Source organism: Silurus meridionalis, chromosome 7 (genome assembly GCF_014805685.1).
Source record: "Silurus meridionalis isolate SWU-2019-XX chromosome 7, ASM1480568v1, whole genome shotgun sequence".
NCBI classification, from domain to species: Eukaryota; Metazoa; Chordata; class Actinopteri; order Siluriformes; family Siluridae; genus Silurus; species Silurus meridionalis.
The window spans coordinates 801297-823101 of NC_060890.1; the positions used below are offsets into that span (position 1 = coordinate 801297).

Sequence of the window (21805 nt, forward strand, 5' to 3'; positions counted from 1 at the left end):
TTGATACCATAAGTGACAAATAACAGCCTCAAAAGATAAGCGGAATGAAAAAAATTTATTAAAATAATAATAATAATAATAATAATTAAAGATTCATATCTTAATACCTTGGTATCAAAATGTAACAGAAAACCTACAGGGTTACATTTTGAGGTTGGAAAAAAATGTATATAAATGAAGTAATACAATGAAAATATATAAAAATCTTAACTTTTCAGTGCAAACCAAATGTCTCAAAATGTAAAAAAAATAAAAATTTACCAGGATCACAGGTTACATTTTGACTTTGAAGAAAAAAAATTTAATTTAACGGTTTCGCAGCAAAATTATGACATTGTACCGTTTGAAATATAATATATACTGGTATTTTTCCAGTACCGGTGTACAGCACTTCCCTACTTCTATGTGAAAAACGAGAGAACAGAGTTTAGAAGAGAGTCTCCTATAACCAGAGCTCTTTTAGGTTTTTCAGCAGCTGCTTTACTGAGAAGAGCAAAACTGTTATATACACAAAATAGAGAGCATAGCCTGCTCCCATGGGCTTAGCTTAAGCTTTGGTTTTGCGAGTTACCCACTCACCAGACTGCAAGCGCTCTAATGCTGGAGTTGGGGGATTGCTAACTCCACCAGTCATTCAGATTTCCCCTGCAAAAAGTATACTGCTCTCACACTCACTGATCCTCTCTAGAATCAGGATGTTCTAAAATTATCGCTAGTGACGTACAAAGACTTAAAAGTCCATTAAACAGTCCATGATTACATGGTCACTGATTGCACTGCTTCTTAGTTTAAATGTTCACAAATGTGTTTGTGTTTGAAGGCTGTAGTCTAGAGCAGGGGTCACCAACCTTTTTGAAACTGAGAGCTACTTCTTGGGTACCGATTAATGTGAAGGGCTACCAGTTTAATACACACAGTTGTCAGTTTGATCTGAAATAACAAATTTGCTCAATTTACCTTTTATTATATGTTATTATTAATAATTAATGATATTTATCTATGTGAAGACACTGATCATGTTAATGATTTCTCAAAGCAATTATCAACAATGATTTAACAAAGTAGGAAACCATGGGGGGCACCATGTTGGTGACCCCTGCTCTAGACGGTAGACTTGACTGAAAAAAAAAATTTACTTATTTAAAATTATTTTCTAAAATCCAGCAATATATTTGTTACAAGATAGAATTATTTTCTAAGCAAAAGTATTTACCAGACTGAGTGTTGAACAGAAGGCAGGAAAGTCCACAGCTCAAAGCCTTTCATTTACTCATTAGCAAATATAATTAACACAGTTCATATCTCTGTAAAGAGAATCCAGATGGTTTGGTGTTTTGGTGAGGAGAGTTTGAAACTCTGAACATTCATCACAGGTGCTGGACATGACTGTGAGATGTGGTTACTGTAGTTCCCAGAACATAATAAAAGTCTAACCAACAACCATGTGGAAGCCCAAAGCTGCTTCTTGTACAATCTTGTGACTTTTAGATCCACTGAGAAGAATCAGAAATAATGTAACTCTGACTTCTCAAACCTTTTTTTAAAAGTACCGTAATTTCTGGACTATTAAGCGCACCTATATTTAAACTGCACCCACTGAATTTGACGAAGATTTTTATTTTTATCATAAATAAGCCTATAAGCCGTCTATAAGCCGCAGGTGTCTACACTGAAACTAATGAACTTTACACAGGCTTTAATGAAAGACGGTGTCTGTTACACGGCTTGTATCTAAACAGTAGCTACCAAGAAAGTTATTGTTCACCGTCTTCCTCCTTCCTTTCACAACTATTTCTCTCTGGAGTTTATCTTTTGGCATCGTCGTGTGTTTAAAAATCACCATCGGTGAAGCTTTTCTCCCGATGCCGTGCAGCTCAGAACACAGGTGAAGTGTGTGTTTTCATGCCCGGTTGTTTTCAGCGTGACGAATGATTCACATTTCCTGTAGACAGTCCGAGTGAGCGGCAGGTCAAACGTCAGAGGAACATCATCCATATGTATGATGTGGTGCGGCCCGATTCAGTGGGAGCGCATCTGATTTAATATAAAGAGTTTCATTGGTTCACCTGAACCTGTTCTGCAATTTCATTGGTCTAATGTTATGGGGTTCAGTTTTTTTCTTGAAGTTTGTGAAACCGGAAAAACCCAGAAAAAATCCATAAATTAGCCGCTTCATTGTTTAAGCCACAAGGTTCAAAGAGTGGGGGAAAAGTAGCGGCTTATAGTCCGAAAAATACAATAGGTGCCTCAGATATAGTGGTTTGGAGAAACACCACCCAGTGACCTTTATTTCAAGAAAACACAAATCAGCTGAAACTCTGACACCAGAAACAGAGTGATCCTCACTGTAAAACTCGCTTAGAAAATATAAATCACTGGTTGCAGAAAGCCGTTGCCTTCATCACTAATTTCCCCACTGCAAAGCAAAATCTGAGATCATGGTGAGTGTTGACTGAACTGAACTCTCTTCTGCCTCTCAGACATTTACAACTGCAGAAATTGTGTTCATTCAAATCTTTAGGTAGTTTGGTATCTCTTTAATACTGTTATTTACAATGTTCAAACATCCCAGACCTTTAATGTGATTTGAAACTGTTGGTCCACACTATACACGTAGTCTAATATCAATTCTGTCACATCAGTGCCTGTAATGGTGCAGAAAATGCTGTAGAGTTGTTTATGATCTGAACAGATTTTTACCCTGCATGTAAAAATGCAGCTTTCATTTGCATCATTTTTGTTCATCACATCGTCTGTACTAATTGTATTGATGAGACTTACAGACCAAGTATCACGTTCGGAACCCCGTTTATTCACTGCTCCGGGGTTACACACAGTCAGAACTTAACTGTATTGGTAGCATTACCCTGCCCTCTAGTGGCCGTCTTATACAACATGCACATATCAATACACTACAGTTTTTCTCAAATGCTAAAACACATTTCACAAACGTTCCCTCCATGTTCCTCAATGTCTAAACACAACACCCTTTTCTAAAGCTACATAAACACAACCACACCTTCTCACTTCAAAACTCAAACTTTCACACCAAAAGAGCAGCTCGAAGCTTTCAAAAATGTAAACACTGTAACATCATTACACAATACAGCAAAACAATTGAAAACAGAATGCTCAATTTGTGAGAAGGTTCTTTGTTTCATAACTGCCAATGCATATTTTTGAAACTTTACAGTAATAGATGTTCTTAGATCTCTGCAGAGGATTAGGCATTTAGATTTGAGAGTTTCATATGAAGAGTATAAATCTATAGTAAATTCTGCATGTACACTACTGTAACACAACTCAATGCAAAAACAGAATTTATTGCACACAATAGTACTCTTGAAAACATGATCAGGGTGTGAAGTTTTTTTATTTACTTTATTCACATCACACACACACACCACAATCACTGTGCGGCATCATGTCGCTGAGCTGCATCGGGCCACATCACCTCATCCACATCGCAGGCTATATTGTCTCTTGCCAGGCACCGCGGGAAAAACGCCCTGGAATGGCCAATCCATCCTTGGAAGGCCTCCACTGGGATGTCAACACAGGCCAGCTCCATTGCCCTTAGGAGGTTCTCTCTAGTGTATGGTTGTCTGTCATAAACCTTCCATCTCCATGATGAGAAGAACTCCTCTATAGGGTTCAGGAAAGGGGAGTAGGGTGGCAGACAGACGTTTAAAAAGTGGTTACTGTTGGTGGTGAACCACTCTCTGATTTGGTTTGTACATTGTCCCAAATGATCACATAAATTTCATGTGCGGGCCCAGGATGGTGTTAATGGCGGTCCAGGAGGATGTCTTTTAGCTCCTCTAGGAAGGTGAGGAGACGTTGGGTGTTGTAAGACCCAAGGACAGCATGCCGGTGGACAAGCCCCTCCAAACCCATGGCCGCACAAAGAGTAATATTAACCCCCCATTGGCCAGGAACCTCAGTGATGGCTCTTTGGCCAATGATGTTATGGCCTCTTTGCCTTCGTTTCTGCAGGTTGAAGCCAGCCTCATCCAGGAAGAGGTACTCATGAGGTCTGGCCATCGTGTCCAACTGTAATATCCTCTGTGAAAATGTGAAAGTGCACAGGTGTTCAGAACAACAGTCAATCAGGTAGCACAGTATTGTCCAGAAGTAATGTAGGCCACTGAGCAACACAGTATGTCCACTAACTGTACTGTGAACATGGATGTGTACTGACTTGCACATACTCGTAACCTAGGTCTTTGTGTCGCAGAGTTGCGCTCGAAGGGAACCCTATAGACCTGTTTTGCTGTAAATATGGCAACCCTCCCACCTCTATGTGGCATTCTTTTAACTCTAAAGAAAGAAACGTGTGTTGTCAGTTTTACAATACAGTAACAACTGATTTGAAACCAATAGACTACTTTCACAGGCTTGTACACTTGTATTGTGACAAAGAAAGCAATAGAGTACAATACCTGTTGTGTTGTCTGAATGCCCTGATAATGGTGGCCACGGTGAACCTACTCAGGTTTGGACGGACTCGTAGTCCTGCTTCAGCCATTGTCATGCCATGGACAATGACATGGTCAATGACTGTTGCTCGCATTTCGTCCTTAATGATGGTGCAAGGTTGTCTTGCTCTCCCTCCTGGACCTTCTCCTCTCCCTTGTTGGCCTGCTTCTCTTCCTTCTCTGATTTGAACTCCTCTTCCTTGTTGGCCTGCTCCTCTTCCTCCTCTGATTTGAACTCCTCTTCCTCGTTAGCCTGCTCCTCTTCCTCCTCTGATTTGAACTCCTCTCCCCTGTTGGCCTGCTCCTCTTCCTCCACTGATTTGAACTCCTCTTCCTCGTTGGCCTGCTCCTCTTCTTCCATGGCCAGCTCTTCTCCTCCTCTGACTCAATTCCTCTTTCCTGACTCTGCCTTCATCCATTGTGTTTGTTTGGAATCTTCAGCAAACTGTGCACTCTGAACTTGCTTTTGTACATGTGGTCACAGCGTCATAGCAACAAGTGTCTTCAATTTTGAGTCGTTGTGTGTAATGAATGACGCCAGGTGTGTTCATTGTGTTCAAATATTGCTGACTGTGGCAAGCATTTTGCATCACATGAGCTTTCATTTGAGAATATGAGCAGAGTTCTTTTGCAACTTGTGTTTTAGCAAAGAAAAAATGTGTTAAGATTTATGAGAACGGAGGATTGTGTTTTGTGAATTGTGTCTTCATGTGAAATGTGTTTATGATATTGGAAAATGATGGCTAGATTTTGTCAGCCCGCTTGAGCACTTCAGGCACTCCCAACCAGCTGCACGGATATGGCGTATGATTTTCTGGCACTTATAAGGACGCCTGAATCCTCCAGTCAGTGCCAGATTGTCTTTAGGCTTGCCCTGAGCACTCTCCAGCTCTGCTCTGCTCGCACTGAACGCGCTTCGGTTTCCGGCTCGGCTCGGCTCTGCTCTGCTCGCGCTGGACGCGCTCCGGTTTCCGGCTCGGCTCGGCTCGTGCTGAACGCGCGTTTCGGTTTCCGGCTCTGCTCTGCTCGCGCTGAATGCGCTTCGGTTTCCGGCTCGGCTCTGCTCTGCTCGCGCTGGACGTGCTCTGGTTTCGGCTCGGCTCTGCTCTGCTCGCGCTGAACGCGTTCGGTTTCGGCTCTGCTCTGCTCGCGCTGAACGCGCTCTGGTTTCGGCTCGGCTCGTGCTGAACGCGCTCTGGTTTCGGCTCGAATCCTCACCCTCCGCGCATCGGCTCCTGAATCGGCTCCTGAATCGACTCCCTGAATCGACTCCCGGAATCGACTCTGCACAGCTTTTCTCCCCTGCTCCTTTTGCATCTGCCTTGGATCCTATAACCTGAACTTTCTGACAGAACAATCCTCAGCTCGCGCAGCCAGCCCGGTTTTTGGGCGACCCTGACTCCTGCCGATCGTTTATTATGCAGTGCGACCTGATTTTTAGCATGCAACCCTCCCAATTCGGTACAGAGCGCTCCAAGGTGGCCTACGTCATTTCCCTCCTGTCAGGCCGAGCCCTAAGGTGGGCCACTGCGGAGTGGGAAAGCCAATCACCCAACTGCGGATCGTTCGCCGCCTTTTCTGCCGAACTCCGAAAGGTCTTCGGCACGTCTACGCCACGCCAAGATGCCGCCCGCTCCCTGGTCTCGGCCGCACAGGGGCATCGCTCTGTTGCAGAGTTCGCGGCTGAGTTCCGGACCCAGGCCACTGACAGCGGATGGGATCGCATCGCGCTTTATGACACTTTCCTCCAGGGCCTCTCCTCTGCTGTTAAGGACGAACTTGCCGCTCGTGATCCACCCCAGGATCTGGATTCACTGATCTCACTGGCCGGGCCATGCACCGCACTAAGCCTCTGCTCATGTCAGTGGGGGAACGACATCGGGAGTGGCTTTCCTTCCTGGTCATCTCCTCTCCCCAAGCCCCCATTATGCTCGGGTTCCCTTGGCTTCAGAAACACAACCCACGTGTTGATTGGATGACAGGGCGTATTCTTGATTGGGGTGTGCATTGCTTCGGCCACTGCCTTGCTCTTCCTCCACCCAAACCACTGCCGGCTGTCACTCCCGAGCACTCCGATATAGCGTCGGTTCCTGAGATCTATCATGGCCTTGCGTGCGTGTTCAGTAAGGCCTTGGCTACCTCCCTGCCTCCCCACCGGCACTTCGACTGTGCCATCGAACTGCATCCCAGAGCCAGTCCCCCTAGAAGGGCGCCTGTATCAGTTATCTGCCCCGGAGAGGACTGCCATGAACCAGTATATCCAGGAGTCCCTGGCAGCAGGTATCATCCGACCGTCCTCCTCCCCAGCTGGTGCGGGTTTCTTCTTTGTCGAAAAGAAGGATAAGTCCCTACGCCCATGTATTGACTACCGGGGTCTTAACGCGATCACTATCCGGAACCGTTACCCCTTGCCGCTTATGCCCTCGGCGTTCGAGCTCCTGCATGGTGCCACGATCTTCACTAAGCTGGATCTACGCAACGCATACCACCTGGTGCGTATCAGGGAGGGGGATGAATGGAAGACCGCCTTCAATACTCCAGCCGGTCATTACGAGTACCTTGTCATGCCGTTCGGCCTAACCAACGCTCCGGCCGTCTTTCAGGCTCTGGTCAACGAGGTCCTCCGTGACATGCTCAATACGTTTGTGTTTGTCTACCTGGATGATATCCTTATCTTCTCCCATTCCATGGACGAACACGTCCGGCAGGTGCGTCAGGTCTTGGAGAGACTTCTCAAGAACGGGCTCTACGTAAAACCCGAGAAATGTGAGTTCCACACCTCACAAACCTCGTTCCTGGGATACCTGCTTTCCGCCGGTAATATCCGGATGGACCCTGCCAGGGTCCAGGCAATCCGGGACTGGCCGACCCCCGCCTCCCGCCGCCATTTACAAAGGTTCCTGGGCTTCGCCAATTTTTATCGCCGCTTCGTAAAGGGCTATAGTTCGGTGGCGGCACCCTCCACCTCCTGACGCCTTCCTCCGCTGCTCTTCTGGGGCCCTGAGGCTGAGGAGGCATTTCTGGAGCTTAAGCGGCGATTCACGGAGGCGCCCATCCTCATCTTTCCTGACCCGGCTCGGCTGTTCGTTGTTGAAGTTGACGCCTCCGGTGTGGAAGTGGGGGCGGTGCTCTCCCAGGTCTGCCCTGAGGATAACCGCCTGCATCCTTGCGCTTTTTTTTCCAGGCGCCTTAGCTCCTCTGAACGTAACTACCCGGTGGGGGAGAGGGAGCTCCTGGCTGTCAAACTGGCCTTGGAGGAATGGCGCCATTGGTTGGAGGGTGCGGAGATCCCCTTTCTGGTCTGGACGGATCATCGCAACCTTGAGTACCTCCAATCGGCTAACCGTTTTCTACCCTAACCCTTTTCTTTGGCCGCTTCCGGTTCTCTCTTTCGTACCGGCCTGGGAGCCGGAATGTCAAGCCTGATGCGCTCTCTAGGGTTCATGCCCTGGAGGAGGAGGAGCCATGCCCAGAGACCATCCTTGCCAAGTCTGTGTCGGTCCACACCCTTAGTCTCGCTTTGGAGGAGCGGGTCAGGAATGCCCAAGACAGGGGCCCTGTCCCCGAGGGTTGCCCCACTGGAGACCAGTCTCCGCCCTGGAGTTCTTCAGTGGTGTCACAACTCCCTGTTTTTCTGTCACCCCGGTCAGCCTCGCACCTTGTCTCTGGTCAAGGCACGCTTCTGGTGGCCTTCCGTAGTAAAGGACACCCGGGACTTTGTCGCAGCCTGCCCCGACTGTGCCCAACACAAGAACCCTTGTGCTGCCCATTTCCAGTGGCAACACGGTTGTCATGACGGTCATTGATCGGTTTTCTAAGATGGGCCACTTCATCGCTCTACCCAAGCTGCCATCTGCCAAGGAAACCGCCAAGCTGGCCCTCCAGCACATATTCCGCCTCCATGGTTTCCCCAGAGATATCGTCTCGGACCACGGACCCCAATTCTCGGCGCAGTTTTGGAGGGAGTTCTGCCGCCTCCTGGGCATCTCGACCAGCCTCTCATCTGGGTTTCACCCCCAGACGAACGGACAGACCGAGAGGCTCAACCAGGATCTTGAAACCGGTCTCCGCCTCCTTTGCAGTCGGGAACCCTCCTCCTGGTCGGACAAACTTTTATGGATTGAGTATGCCCATAACACTCTTCCCACTGCTGCCACAGGACTTGCGCCCTTCCAGGTGGTCCACGGTTTTCTGCCGCCGGTTTTCTCCAACCAGGAACCCCGGTCCGCCGTTCCTTCTGCCGCCCTTTTCTTCCGACGCTGCCGTCGAGGCTGGAGAACGGCCCGAGCAGCCCTGCTCAAGAATGGCATAAGGCTTTGCCAGGGGGCCAACCGTAGGCGGTGCCTAGCCCCCCGCTACCATGCCCGGCAACGTGTGTGGCTCTCTACTCGGGACCTTCCCCTTAAGGCCACCTGTCGGAAGCTCGCCCCGCGCTTCATCGGCCCCTTCCCCATTTCCAAGGTCATCAATCCCGTGGCCCTCCGGCTCAGGCTCCCAGGCGCCCGGGTCCACCCTACGTTTCATATGTCTAGGGTTCGACCCGTTCAGGCCTGCTCCCTGGTGCCCTCCGCCAGGCCCCCTCCGACCGCCCGGGTCATTGATGGGGTCCTGCCTACACCGTGCGCCGCCTGCTCCGCTCCCGTCGTCGTGGTCGGGGCCTTCAGTACCTTGTGGATTGGGAGGGCTATGGTCCTGAGGAGCGCTCCTGGGTCCCCTCCCGCTTTATCCTGGACCCTGACCTGATTGCTGGCTTTCATCGGGCCCACCCGGGGCAGCCTGTTGGGGCGTCCGGGGCCGCCCTGGGCGGGGGGGTACTGTCAGCCCGCTTGAGCACTTCAGGCATTACCGCCTCAATCACAGAGGAAACGGCCACTCCCAACCAGCTGCACGGATATGGCGTATGATTTTCTGGCACTTATAAGGACGCCTGAATCCTCCAGTCAGTGCCAGATTGTCTTTAGGCTTGCCCTGAGCACTCTCCAGCGTATTCTGTTTTGCTTGTTTGTTCTTTTGTTTGTTCTTTGTCTCCGACCTGACCATTCTGTCCTCCGGCTCGGCTCGCGCTGAACGCGCTCCGGTTTCCGGTTCGGCTCTGCTCTGCTCGCGCTGAACGCGCTTCGGTTTCCGGCTCGGCTCTGCTCTGCTCGCGCTGGACGTGCTCCGGTTTCCGGCTCGGCTCTGCTCGTGCTGAACGCGTTCGGTTTCGGCTCTGCTCTGCTCGCGCTGAACGCGCTTCGGTTTCCGGCTCGCGCTGAACGCGCTCTGGTTTCCGGCTCGGAATCCTCACCCTCCGCGCACATCGGCTCCCTGAATCGGCTCCCTGAATCAGCTCCCTGAATCAGCTTCCTGAATCGACTCCCTGAATCGACTCCCTGAATCGGCTTCTCGATTCAGCTCTGCACAGCTTTTCTCCCCTGCTCCTTTTGCATCTGCCTTGGATCCTATAACCTGAACTTTCTGACAGATTTAGTAAATGTGTTTAGACAACTGGTCATTTGGTTCAGAGGATTAGCTTTTGTGTTTTAGCATTTGAGAAAAACTGTAATATTATATATCATTCTTAAAGATATTTATCAGAAGGTAGGCAGATATAATATATAATTATAATGAGGAGTATTAAAATGGTTTATGGAGCTGGAAATTTGGTCTCCATGTGTATAAGTGTGAATGTGATGCTGAAAGGATCACTGATATAAACTAATATCACTATTCATCATGATATTGTATTACAGAATCACTGTAAGAAGAACTGCAAGGGGAAGGATGTGAAAGAGGATGGGGGGGGGGGTGTACAGTGACTTGATGTGGAATTTTCTCAGCTGAGTTACATTAAGATGTACAATGATCAATTTTATTTAATATAATTATAATTATTTAATTACATTTAGCATGGCAGAAAACATGTTCCTTATCAAAATTCTCTTTCATCAATATTTTATATATATATATATATTTTGTCCTTCATCAGTATGCGAAAATTTATACCATATAAATATATTACATTTGGATTGAAGTCTCTGACTGTCACATTTGTTCCCATCACACAGACAAGGAGAAAAAAAAATCATCTCAACCCAATCATGAACATGACCTCCAGAATCTGCCTTCATCACCAATTTCCCCACTGCAAAGAAAAATCTGTGATCATGGTGAGTGTTGACTGAACTGAACTCTCTTCTGCCTCTCAGACATTTACAACTGCAGAAATTAGGTTTGGTATCCCTTTAATACTGTTATTTACAATGTTCAGAAATCCCAGTGTTGGTGATTGGTTCAGTGCTGGTTGTTTTTGTGAACGCTGTCGCATTATTAGTGGAGCTGATCCTAAAAGCAGGTGAGTCTGTAATATTAATATTAATAATACTAATACTAATAATATTAATAATAATAATAATAATAATAATAATAATAGAACAAAAAGTCATCATTGTTGAAATGTTAGAGTGAAATTACTGACAAATTATTATAATCACAAAAATGTTATTGAAATGAAATAATAATTTATGGGGCTACAAGTTATTTTATTTATTATAAACAGGAACTGGTCAGCGTACAGTGGATCTGCGACTTATTGTGATACCGACTGAAATCGTCTTTGCCTTGTGTGTGATCGCTGTACAGATAACTGTTTACTGTAAGTATAATCTCCAGACATGACACAGAATATGATCTGATGTTGAGCAGGTCTGTTTACTTTTTGTCATTTGATTGTTGCTTTAGTAACAGAAATAAAATAGTTATTTAATTATTGTTACAAAATCCATGCTGGATAAAATTTATGTTTTTATTATCAGTGATGTCAAAATTTTTAAGCTTATAAAAAAATATTTTTTTGTTCTTTAACTTGAATGAAACTGGAAAGCGATAAGATCAGGACCATGAAGTGATGGAAGAAGGTGGTTTATTAAATTATTATTAAAAAGACAGAAAGTACCTCTGTAACACTACATGCTGATATATTGCACTTTTACCAGCTATCATTTTGCGTATTCACTGAAGCGAACACAAAGTGATGTCTTTGTGTAGTCTGTTCTAATGGCCAATACCAAATATTTTTAAAAAGAGCTGGAGACTTTTGTCTCACATCTGCTCCAGAGACAAATCTCCAGCCAATCCTGCTCATTAATACAAGACCCATCTAAATACAATACCCTCAACTTCAGTGCTGGCCACAAACTACAGCCCTGTTTTCATGCGTTTGACACCAGAATTGGACCGTGAATTGGATCCAGTGCTTCAAATGGACTTATATTTTGGTGAAGTGATTTCTGATTACAACCTGAATCCACCAAGGCAGATTGTGTTCCCTGTGAATAATTATGAATAATTTGATACTCGTTGGTATTTGGTTTGGTTCAGATTAACCCAGGCTGTATTCAGGGAACCATTAAAAGGGGACTTGAGCACTGTTTCTGTGGAGCTGGGTTGGATGTAGGGGAGTAAGAAGAAGGGCAAGGGGAAGGATGTGAGAGAGAGAGGGGGGTGTCGGGAGTGGAATTTTCTCAGCTGAGTTACATTAATACGTACAATGATCACTTTTATTTAATATTAATTATATTTAGCATGTCCCCCATCAAAATTCACTTTCATCAATATTTTATATATTTCTCCCTTCATCAGTATGATCAAATTGATACCATATAAATATATTACATTTGGATTGAAGTCTCTGACTGTCACATTTGTTCCCATCATACAGGCAAGGAGAAAAAAACATCTCAACCAAATCATGAACATGAACTCCAGAATCTGGCTCCTGCACCTGAGCTCTCAGGATCTTAGCAGGTAAAAGACGCTTCCTAAATGTTTTGATTCTACACTAATTATTTATGGATATACAGTACAAAGTGTTAATGTACACAACTGTTGTGTAAATAACAGTAAACCTGATCTTTAATTTATTAAGACTCATGATGTTCAGCCATATACAGTCTCTTAATGCACTAATAATAATAGTTAATAAAGTATTATTCATCTTATTACATTAAACTCATCATGTATTTACCTGTTAATCAGATATTTATACTCAAAAATGAACCTTTCAAACTTTTTAAAGCAGAAATGTTCCATTCTGAAGCAGATCCTCATTTCATACATAAAATCAATCACAACCCCAGAAGATACCAAAAGTACATGTACCTTGATTCTTTACCACCTGACCTGCTGGAGCTCCATCTTTCATCACCTGAGTGACTGAAATCCCTGCAACACCCTCTAGTGTGAGGTGATTATACTGCGCAACCATGAGCATGAAAAGGTCTCATGTCTGACTGAAAAATGGTAATGGGAATGAGAAAGAACTTCTTGAATGTGTAAAACAAACCCAAACCATCATGCTTCCACCACCATGCTTCACAGTTGAGTTAATGTATTATTCTCTATATGTAATATGTGCGTGTGATCTGTAATGTGCACCTCGAATATGTTCTCCAATTTGCTCCTCCTGTGGAATATAATGACTCATTTATTTTCTTTTTCTTTAAATGCATTTAAATTTTTATTTTATTTTTTGATGATTTCTGGGAGACTGCATTGGTACAAATTGGTACATAAATACTATTAGAAAACCGTATATAAAGATCCAGGCAGAATCCAGGTGTCTATTTATTTAGAGTTTATTTTTTTTATACAGTGTACAAATGTAAAAATAATATTTTCACTGAATAGTGAATCTAAAGATGTTTTTCTGTAACTGTGTTGAGTATAAATATAATTCTGTAATGAGATCAGAAAAGTTTCTTTCATTTTTATTTTTTTGGTTCTTTTGCATTTAAAGACTTGCAGGTGAGAGGAAACTCCTCCTGCTGCATGTTTACAACATTGTGAAAGATCTGACTGTACATGTGTATGATTGTGTTGTATGTTGCCTGTTTGTTTTTTCCTTTTTATTATGTAGTGCTTTTGTATTATATTCAATCTGTATATGACTGCAGAGATTCAAACTTTGTAAGCTATTAATATATTGTGTGTTGGACAAATTAAAAAATAATAAAATCCATTCTTTCTTCATTGATTATATTTATTGCAGATGTTTTAAAGCAACACCTCTAACATTCTGAAGTGAGCATTAGATTTGACACAGAACACAATCTTCTATAAAGAATTAACTACATACGTCACTGACGACTCTGAAACCATCTCACATCCAAAACTGAGCCTCTTCCTAAATAAATTAACACAAAATAGCAAACTGATAGCAATAATGATCATTCTTTAAGATACAAACTATAAAAAAGTTTTTATAAAAAGTAAATCTGTACTCTAACGAGCTTTTAGTTATTTATGAATCATAAATAAATTAAACATAAGCCCTTTTTAATAGGAAGTAATAAAAAAATTAATTAATTAAAATGAAATGTAATTAAAATAAAAATTGTAAACATCAGCTATATAATGCAGTTACATCTCTCTCTCTCTCTCTCAATCTCTCACACCACATCTCCTTCAGAGGTTTTTCTTAATTTTTTATTATTTTCAAGATTGTACAATGTTATGTATTTATTTGACTTGTTTGCCGCGAGTTCCGTGTTTGTATTTGTTTGTTTTTTTCTCTTTTAATAATCCTAAATTGTTTTGTCTTCCTGACTTGTGCCTGTAGTCAGTTAAACTCGACTACCACTATATCTTCTCTCACTTTATCTTATTTGTGTATCTTAACTCTGTTCGTGATTATGAGCACTATGCCGGCTGTGTGTCTGACTTTGAGCACAGGTGGGGACTCGTTCGATTTGCAAACGGTGAGAAACAGATGGAGAAACAGATTTGCGAGCTGCATGAAAAGCATGCCCGGCTGCGAGAGTGGAAAGCGGCGCTGGAAACATCCCGGGCGGACGCGCACTTGTCCCAGGTAAATTCCCGGGTTGAACCCAACGCTCCCAGCACCTCAACTCCGCGCGTTTCTCTGCCCAGACCCAGCGCACCTACAACTCCAGCAAATGTGCAACACGGACACTGGATGCGGCAGCGGAAGAGACAAGCCAAGCCCCGGTCGAAGACGTCTCCCCCACCACCACTACGGGCCTTCGAGATCTCGACCGAGAACCGCCGCCTCTCCGCGAGACGAACGCGACACTGTGATTCTCGGAGATTCCATCGTCCGCATGTCCGCGCTACCGGAGCTAAAGGTAAGGTGCACACTCGCTGTTTTCCTGGTGCTCGTGTTCTTGATGTCGCTGCGCAGGTACCCGCGATCCTGAAGGAGAACTTCGGAGCGGTTGTTCTTCATGCCGGAACGAACGACACCAGGCTGAGACAAACGGAGGTATTAAAGAGGGATTTCAGGATCCTGGTGGAGACAGTACGCAGCACATCGCCCACAACGAGGATCATAGTCTCAGGACCTCTTCCCACTTACCAGCGAGGGGATGAGAAGTTTAGTAGACTTTTAGCTCTAAATGAATGGTTACAGTCATGGTGTCGAGAACATAAACTTCTCTTTGTTAATAACTGGAACTGTTTCTGGGAGCGTCCTCGGTTCTTCCGCCCTGATGGCCTGCACCCCAGCAGAGTTGGAGCAGCAGTGCTATCAGATAACATCTCTAGGATACTTCACACCATCTGACTGGAAAGACATCAGGAAATCTTCGACAATAAGAACACGCATACTACAGACCAAATAGTTACAAGTTCACACACAGTCCAGTTTATAGAAACCGTATCTATCCCTCGTGTAGCAAAACCAAGAAGTAAATACACAAGATCCAGAAACAATCTCATTGAAGTTAAAACTGAAAATGCCAGATAAACAAACACCAAAAAGTTCTAAAGTTTGGTCTTTTAAATATTAGATCACTTGCACCCAAAGCACTGATTATAAATGAGATGATCACAGAGAATAATCTCGATGCACTCTGTCTCACTGAGACCTGGATTAAACCAGGTGATTATATGGGTCTAAACGATTCGACACCGTCAGGATATGTTTATAAGCATGAGCCCCGTCAGACTGGTCGTGGGGGGGGTGTAGGAACCATTTATACTGCTTCTCTTAATGTTAGTCAGATGTTAGGATTCAGCTTTAAATCATTTGAAGTGCTCGTTCTTAAAGTTGTACTTTCAGACAGACATAGAAAACTCGCTCTGGTCACCGTGTACAGACCCCCAGGACCCTACGCTGATTTTCTTCAAGAGTTTGCTTGTTTTCTTTCAGATCTCTTGATCAATTTTGATAAAGTGCTGCTTGTAGGAGATTTTAATATTCATGTAGATGATGTAAACGATGCTCTAGGATTTTTATTTGTTGACTTATTAAACTCTTTTGGGGTTAAACAAAATGTCACCAGACCAACTCATCGCTTTAACCACACACTAGACTTAATTAAATCACACGGAGCAAACTTTCACTGATATAGATATCTTACCTCAGAGTGATGACATCACAGACCATTACCTCATACTGTACACACTACCGGTAGAGCAGATTAGCCGTGTTGCACCACGTTATCGACCTGGTAGGACTATTGTTCCAACCACTAAGGACAGATTCATAAATAACCTGCCTGATTTATCTCAATTTCTCACTAAACCCATAACTACTAATAATCTTGATGAGATAACTAACAACATAGACCTTATCCTCACTAGCACATTAGACACCGTTGCCCCTATCCGGTTAAAAAAGGTTCGAGAACAAGCACCTGCACCTTGGTATAATAGTCATACGCATGTCCTCAAGAGAACAGCACGTAATCTGGAGAGAAAATGGAGGAAAACTAAATTGGAGGTATTTAGAATTGCGTATAAAGACAGTATGCTCAGCTACAGACAGGCGCTAAAAGCTGCTAGAGCTGAACACCTGAGCAAACTCATAGAAAACAACAAAAACAATCCCAGGTTCCTTTTCAGTACTGTAGCTAAACTAACTACAAATCAGGGCTCTGAAAATTGTGTTCCATCACAGTTTAGTAGTGAGGACTTTATGAATTTCTTCACTGAAAAAATAGATAACATTAGAAAAACAATTGTGGCAGTTCAACCTCTGACAGCATCTCCTGAGACAGTGGTACCTTCAACTCCACAACTCCACTGTTTTACATGTACAGGACAGGAAGAGCTGTATGATGTTATTACCAAAGCTAAATCGACAACATGTCAGTTAGATCCAATTCCTACTAAATTACTGAAGGAAGTGTTCTATACAACTGGTGAACCTCTTCTGAATATTATTAACTCCTCACTATCTTTAGGTCACGTCCCTAAACCCCTCAAGTTAGCAGTTATTAAGCCCCTCATTAAAAAACCTAATCTGGATCCAAACACGTTATCAAATTACAGACCAATTTCAAATCTCCCATTTATGTCTAAGATTTTAGAAAAGATTGTCGCTGCCCAGTTCTGTTCCCACCTGCAAGAGAACAATATCTTTGAAGAGTTTCAGTCAGGTTTTATGCTCCATCATTGCACAGAAACTGCTCTAGTTAAAATAACTAATGACCTGTTTTTAGCTTCAGACCAAGGCTTCATCTCGCTGTTGGTTCTACTAGATCTTAGTGCTGCATTCGACACTATAGACCATGATCTCCTCCTAGATCGCTTACAAAATTACATCGGCATTCAGGGACAGGCATTAAGCTGGTTTAAATCCTACCTGTCCGATCGTTACCATTTCGTAGATTTAAATGGAGAGCTATCCAGGCTAATGCAAGTAAATTATGGCGTGCCGCAAGGTTCAGTTTTAGGACCCCTGCTTTTCACAATATACATGCTCCTGTTAGGAAACATTATTAGAAGGCATGGAATTAGCTTCCATTGTTATGCTGATGATACTCAGCTATATATTTCATCTAAACCAGGCGATACGCTCAATTAACCCGGATGACTGAGTGTGTTAAGGAACTAAGAGATTGGATGACCCATAACTTTCTACTTTTAAATTCTGATAAGACGGAGATTTTGCTCATCGGCCCAAAAACTAGTATACAGACGCTCCAGCATCTCAACCTGCATTTAGACGGATGTTCTGTAACCACTAGTTCAACAGTAAAAGACCTGGGTGTTATTTTAGACAGCAACTTATCTTTCAAAAATCACATCAACCAAGTTACAAAAACAGCCTTCTTTCACCTTAGAAATATTTCTAAGCTAAGAAACATGTTGTCCAAATCCGATGCAGAGAAGCTCGTCCATGCGTTCATGACCTCCAGAATAGACTACTGTAATGCATTACTAGGTGGATGTCCTGCATCATTAATAAACAAGCTTCAGTTAGTCCAGAATGCAGCAGCCAGAGTTCTTACAAGGTCAAGAAAATATGATCACATAACCCCGATCTTATCGTCCCTACATTGGCTTCCTGTTAAGTTTCGAATCGACTACAAACTATTACTTCTCACCTATAAAGCACTAAATGGTTTATCTCCATGTTTCTATCCAGTCTTTTAACACGCTACAATCCGCCACGCTCCCTGAGATCTCAAAACTCTGGGCTTCTAGTAGTTCCTAGAATAGCAAAGTCCACTAAAGGTGGTAGAGCATTTTCACATTTAGCTCCTAAACTCTGGAATAGTCTTCCTGACAGTGTTCGGGGCTCAGACACACTCTCCCAGTTTAAGTGTAGATTAAAAACATATCTTTTTAGCAAAGCCTACACATAACACACATTACATATCATAACCTTGTGCTCCAGAACATCTGATCACATGAACATTATCAACTTGTGCTGTTAATATCATGAACAGCAGCTACGCTAATTCCTCTCCACTGCTTCTCTTTCTCTCCCAATCCCAAGACACCCTGAGGTTTGGCCAGCTCCAGTCACCTCCCACCTCGTGATGATTACGGACCTTTGAAGAAGTAGATGCCGAACTCGCAAACATCCCGAACCATCTAGAGACGTACCAGTGCCATTTGGATCCCGCTACACGTGTGGAGTTTCGACATTGGACCTCCTGGAGTGTTTAAAGGCTCTGGCATGGAGAAGCTGATGCTGGATCTGTGATGATCACAAATGCTGAGCTCATAAAACTCGGAGCTACAAACCATATAGACTGTTTAAGACTGCAGAAAGAACATTACTTATAATCTTATACTCCAGTAATCATGTTAGTTCTCACTCTCCAGTGTTCTGTATTGTTGAAAGATTTATGATCAAACTCTTGATGTCACCCAGATGAGGATGGGTTCCTTTTGAGTCTGGTTCCTTTCAAGGTTTCTTCCTCATAACATCTAAGGAGTTTTTCCTTGCCACAGTCGCCACGGCTGCTCATCAGGGACAAATGCACACCATTCACCATCACTGTTGATTTGTGTAAAGCTGCTTTGAGACAATGTCTGTTGTGAAAAGCGCTATACAAATAAACTTGACTTATTGTGTGTGTGTGTATATATATATATATATATATATATATATATATATATATATATATATATATATATATATATATGTGTGTGTGTGTGTAACGAGGGTGACACTAATATTCGCCCTCTTAACGGCTGAAGACAGGCCGAAATTGTATTAATTATTAAGATAGCCGACTACGCCACCTGGGGGCTTATCTGAGACCCAGGACTCAAAAGGACACCCGCATTTAATTTAAATCACTTCACACAGAGGGCTGGGCATCAATATTGACAGTCACGAGATGGGTCAAGTTACAAAGACCTTTTATTAAATACACAGATAAAAATATTTAAGATTTAGAAAATCAATGTAATATTCAATTAAAAAAAATAGCACACTAAGAAGTCCTTAAGAAGGATGCAAGATGATGTTAGTCCAAAGGAGCAGTCCAGTCTGTCCTGGCTCGATCAGAGCAGTGCACCACTTCGATTCAGTCCTACAGTGGCCTAAGTCTCCACCGGATTTAAACAGCACACTGTAAAACAGATGAGACAGCTGCCAGTATCTCTAGCTCACAAGTTATACACAACACCCCAATAATTACTTTCTCGTGCACACAGTTCCAAACCACAGCACAATCACACCACTCCAATAGCACAGCACCCGGAATATAGCAATAAAAATTCACAAAGTGACTATAAGCTAGCACACTGGCAATCATCAGTTTCTGTATTAGATGTTAAGGTCAAACAGTGCAACCGGTTAAGTTCAACTGGAGTCTTTCATTCAATGGTCTGGCTTCCGGAGTATAATGGCTAAAATCGTACTCACAATAGGACCGGGTAGCAATTCCCACTACCCAGTCTACACGACGTCCAGCGTTGTAACCGGAGTGTTCTGTTCCGCCGGGATAAACACTCTTACGCTCCACTCACAGCGTGGATTCCTCTCGCTCTCTCTCGGCATCGTCACTACACGCCAGTCCACCCGCACTCATCACATAGTGTAGCTAACCTCGTCCTTCAGCGTATACACTGCACATGGATCTGCTCACACTCGTTGCATACTGGTATAACCTCCGAGTCTGTCAGCGTGTTCGCCGTTCATCCACCCGCGCACGCGGTCTCCGGAAGACGCCAACTCGCCAGTCACACTTCCGCTATTCCCACGTGACTGCCCGTCTTCCGTAAAGCGCTCCCTCTTACACAGTCTCTACAGCATGCTTTTAAAGGGCACAGTCTCCACCCCTCCCTCATCAGCTCATCATGCTGGCATACGCAACAGTCTGTTGCTCATAAAAAGAAAAAGCTGAACAAGGCAATACAGACGAGGCATGATGCACGAGATTATACAGATCAATCATACATACATAAAAACAACAATGATTATGCAGGAGATTATCCAATTCATTAAAAAATAACATCAATACTCAGATCCCGTCACACACATATATATATATATATATATATATATATAAATAATAAATAATTAAATAAAAAATAAATAATTATATATATATATATATATATAAATAAAATTATTTATTTTATCGAAAACAACACTACCAGAGCACAACCTGGTAAAAAAAAGACTGATAGAAATCATCTAAACTGGTCAGAACACCTGTGCTGATTTCTGTCTACCATCAAAAGCTCCTACAATGAACATGTGGGCTAATGGGGGGCATGGTTTGAGGTGACATCACTATATCACCCACAGTGCAACCCCCTAAGGTTTTCATGAGCAGTACCAATGCACTCTGAGTCGTCTTCTTCTTCGGCTTCTCCCATTAGGAGTCTCCACAGCGGATCATCCGCTCCATAACACCCTGTCCTCTACATCTGCCTCTTTCACACCAACTACCTGCATGTCTTCCTCATCACATCCATAAACCTCCTCCTTGGCCTTCCTCTTTCCTCCATCCTCAGCATTTTCCTACCAATATAATTCATGTCCCTCCTCTGCACATGTCCATACCATCTCAATCTCACCTCCCTCACCTTGTCTCCAAAACGTCCTACATGCGCTGTTCCTCTAATAAACTCATTTCTAATCCTGTCCATCGTCGTCACTCCCAACGAACATCTCAACATCTTCAGCTCTGCTACCTCCAGCTCCACCTCCTGTCTTTTACTCAATGCCACTGTCTCTAATCCATACAACATCTCAGGTCTCACCACAGTCCTATAAACTTTCCTTTCACTCTCACAGATACTCTTCTATCACAAATCACTCCTGCTATCACTCTTCTCCACCCACTCCACCCTGCCTGCACTCTTTTCTTCACTTCTCTAACACACTCTCCATTACTTTGCACTGTTGAACCCAGGTACCTGAACTCCACCACCTTCTCCACCTCTTCTCCTGCAACCGCACCTCCACTGCCCTCCCTCTCATTCACACACATGTATTCTGTCTTACTCCTACTGACTTTCATTTCCTTCTCTCCAGCGTGTACCTCCACCTCTCCAGGATCTTCTCAACCTGCTCCCTACTCTCACCACAAATCACAATATTATCCGCAAACATCATAGTCCAGGAGACTCCTGTCTGACCTCGTCCTTCAACCTGTCCATCACCACTGCAAACAGGAAAGGGCTCAGAGCCGATCCTTGATGCAGTCCAACCTTCACCCTGAACCAGTCTGTCGTTCCTACTGCACACTTCACTGCTGTCACACTCAATTCAATTCAATTCATTTTTATTTGTATAGCGCTTTTAACAATGAACATTGTCTCAAAGCAGCTTTACACAGAAAATGTGGTGATTAAATGTAAATATGTTCTTTGTCCCTGATGAGCAACTGTGGCAAGGAAAAACTCCCGAGATGGCATAAGGAAGAAACCTTGAGAGGAACCAGACTCAAGAGGAACCCATCCTCATCTGGGTTGCACCAAATGTCCATTTGAAGCATATATACAAAGTTGCGGGGTACAGTGATGATTATCAGAAGCAAACTGCACTCCCGGGTCAGTGCAGCAGACCGCCGACACCAACTACAGTCCAATCCGTCCTCAAAAGCACCCGTTCTACTCCGGAATTATATGGA

General features: G+C 43.8%; 1 protein-coding gene and 1 long non-coding RNA gene across 2 annotated transcripts in view; one reads left to right on the top strand and one right to left on the bottom strand.

Annotated features, from left to right (window-relative positions):
- LOC124389266 overlaps positions 1–13476 on the top strand; it is a 46612-nt gene extending 33136 nt beyond the window's left edge. Inside the window, exons 16-20 of the mRNA XM_046854618.1 lie at positions 10526–10627; positions 10729–10812; positions 11017–11112; positions 12178–12263; positions 12538–13476. Of these exons, the coding sequence (XP_046710574.1) occupies positions 10526–10627; positions 10729–10812; positions 11017–11112; positions 12178–12260 (365 nt within the window). The 3' untranslated portion in view covers positions 12261–12263; positions 12538–13476. The remainder of the gene's footprint in view (positions 1–10525; positions 10628–10728; positions 10813–11016; positions 11113–12177; positions 12264–12537) is intronic.
- Positions 13477–19062: 5586 nt separating this feature from the next.
- On the bottom strand, positions 19063–20118 carry LOC124389269. Its single transcript, XR_006926543.1, has 2 exons — positions 19588–20118; positions 19063–19291 (listed from the first exon to the last, which is right to left on the bottom strand). It is a non-coding gene; the product is annotated as an uncharacterized LOC124389269 (long non-coding RNA).
- Between the last annotated feature and the right edge of the window lie 1687 nt (positions 20119–21805).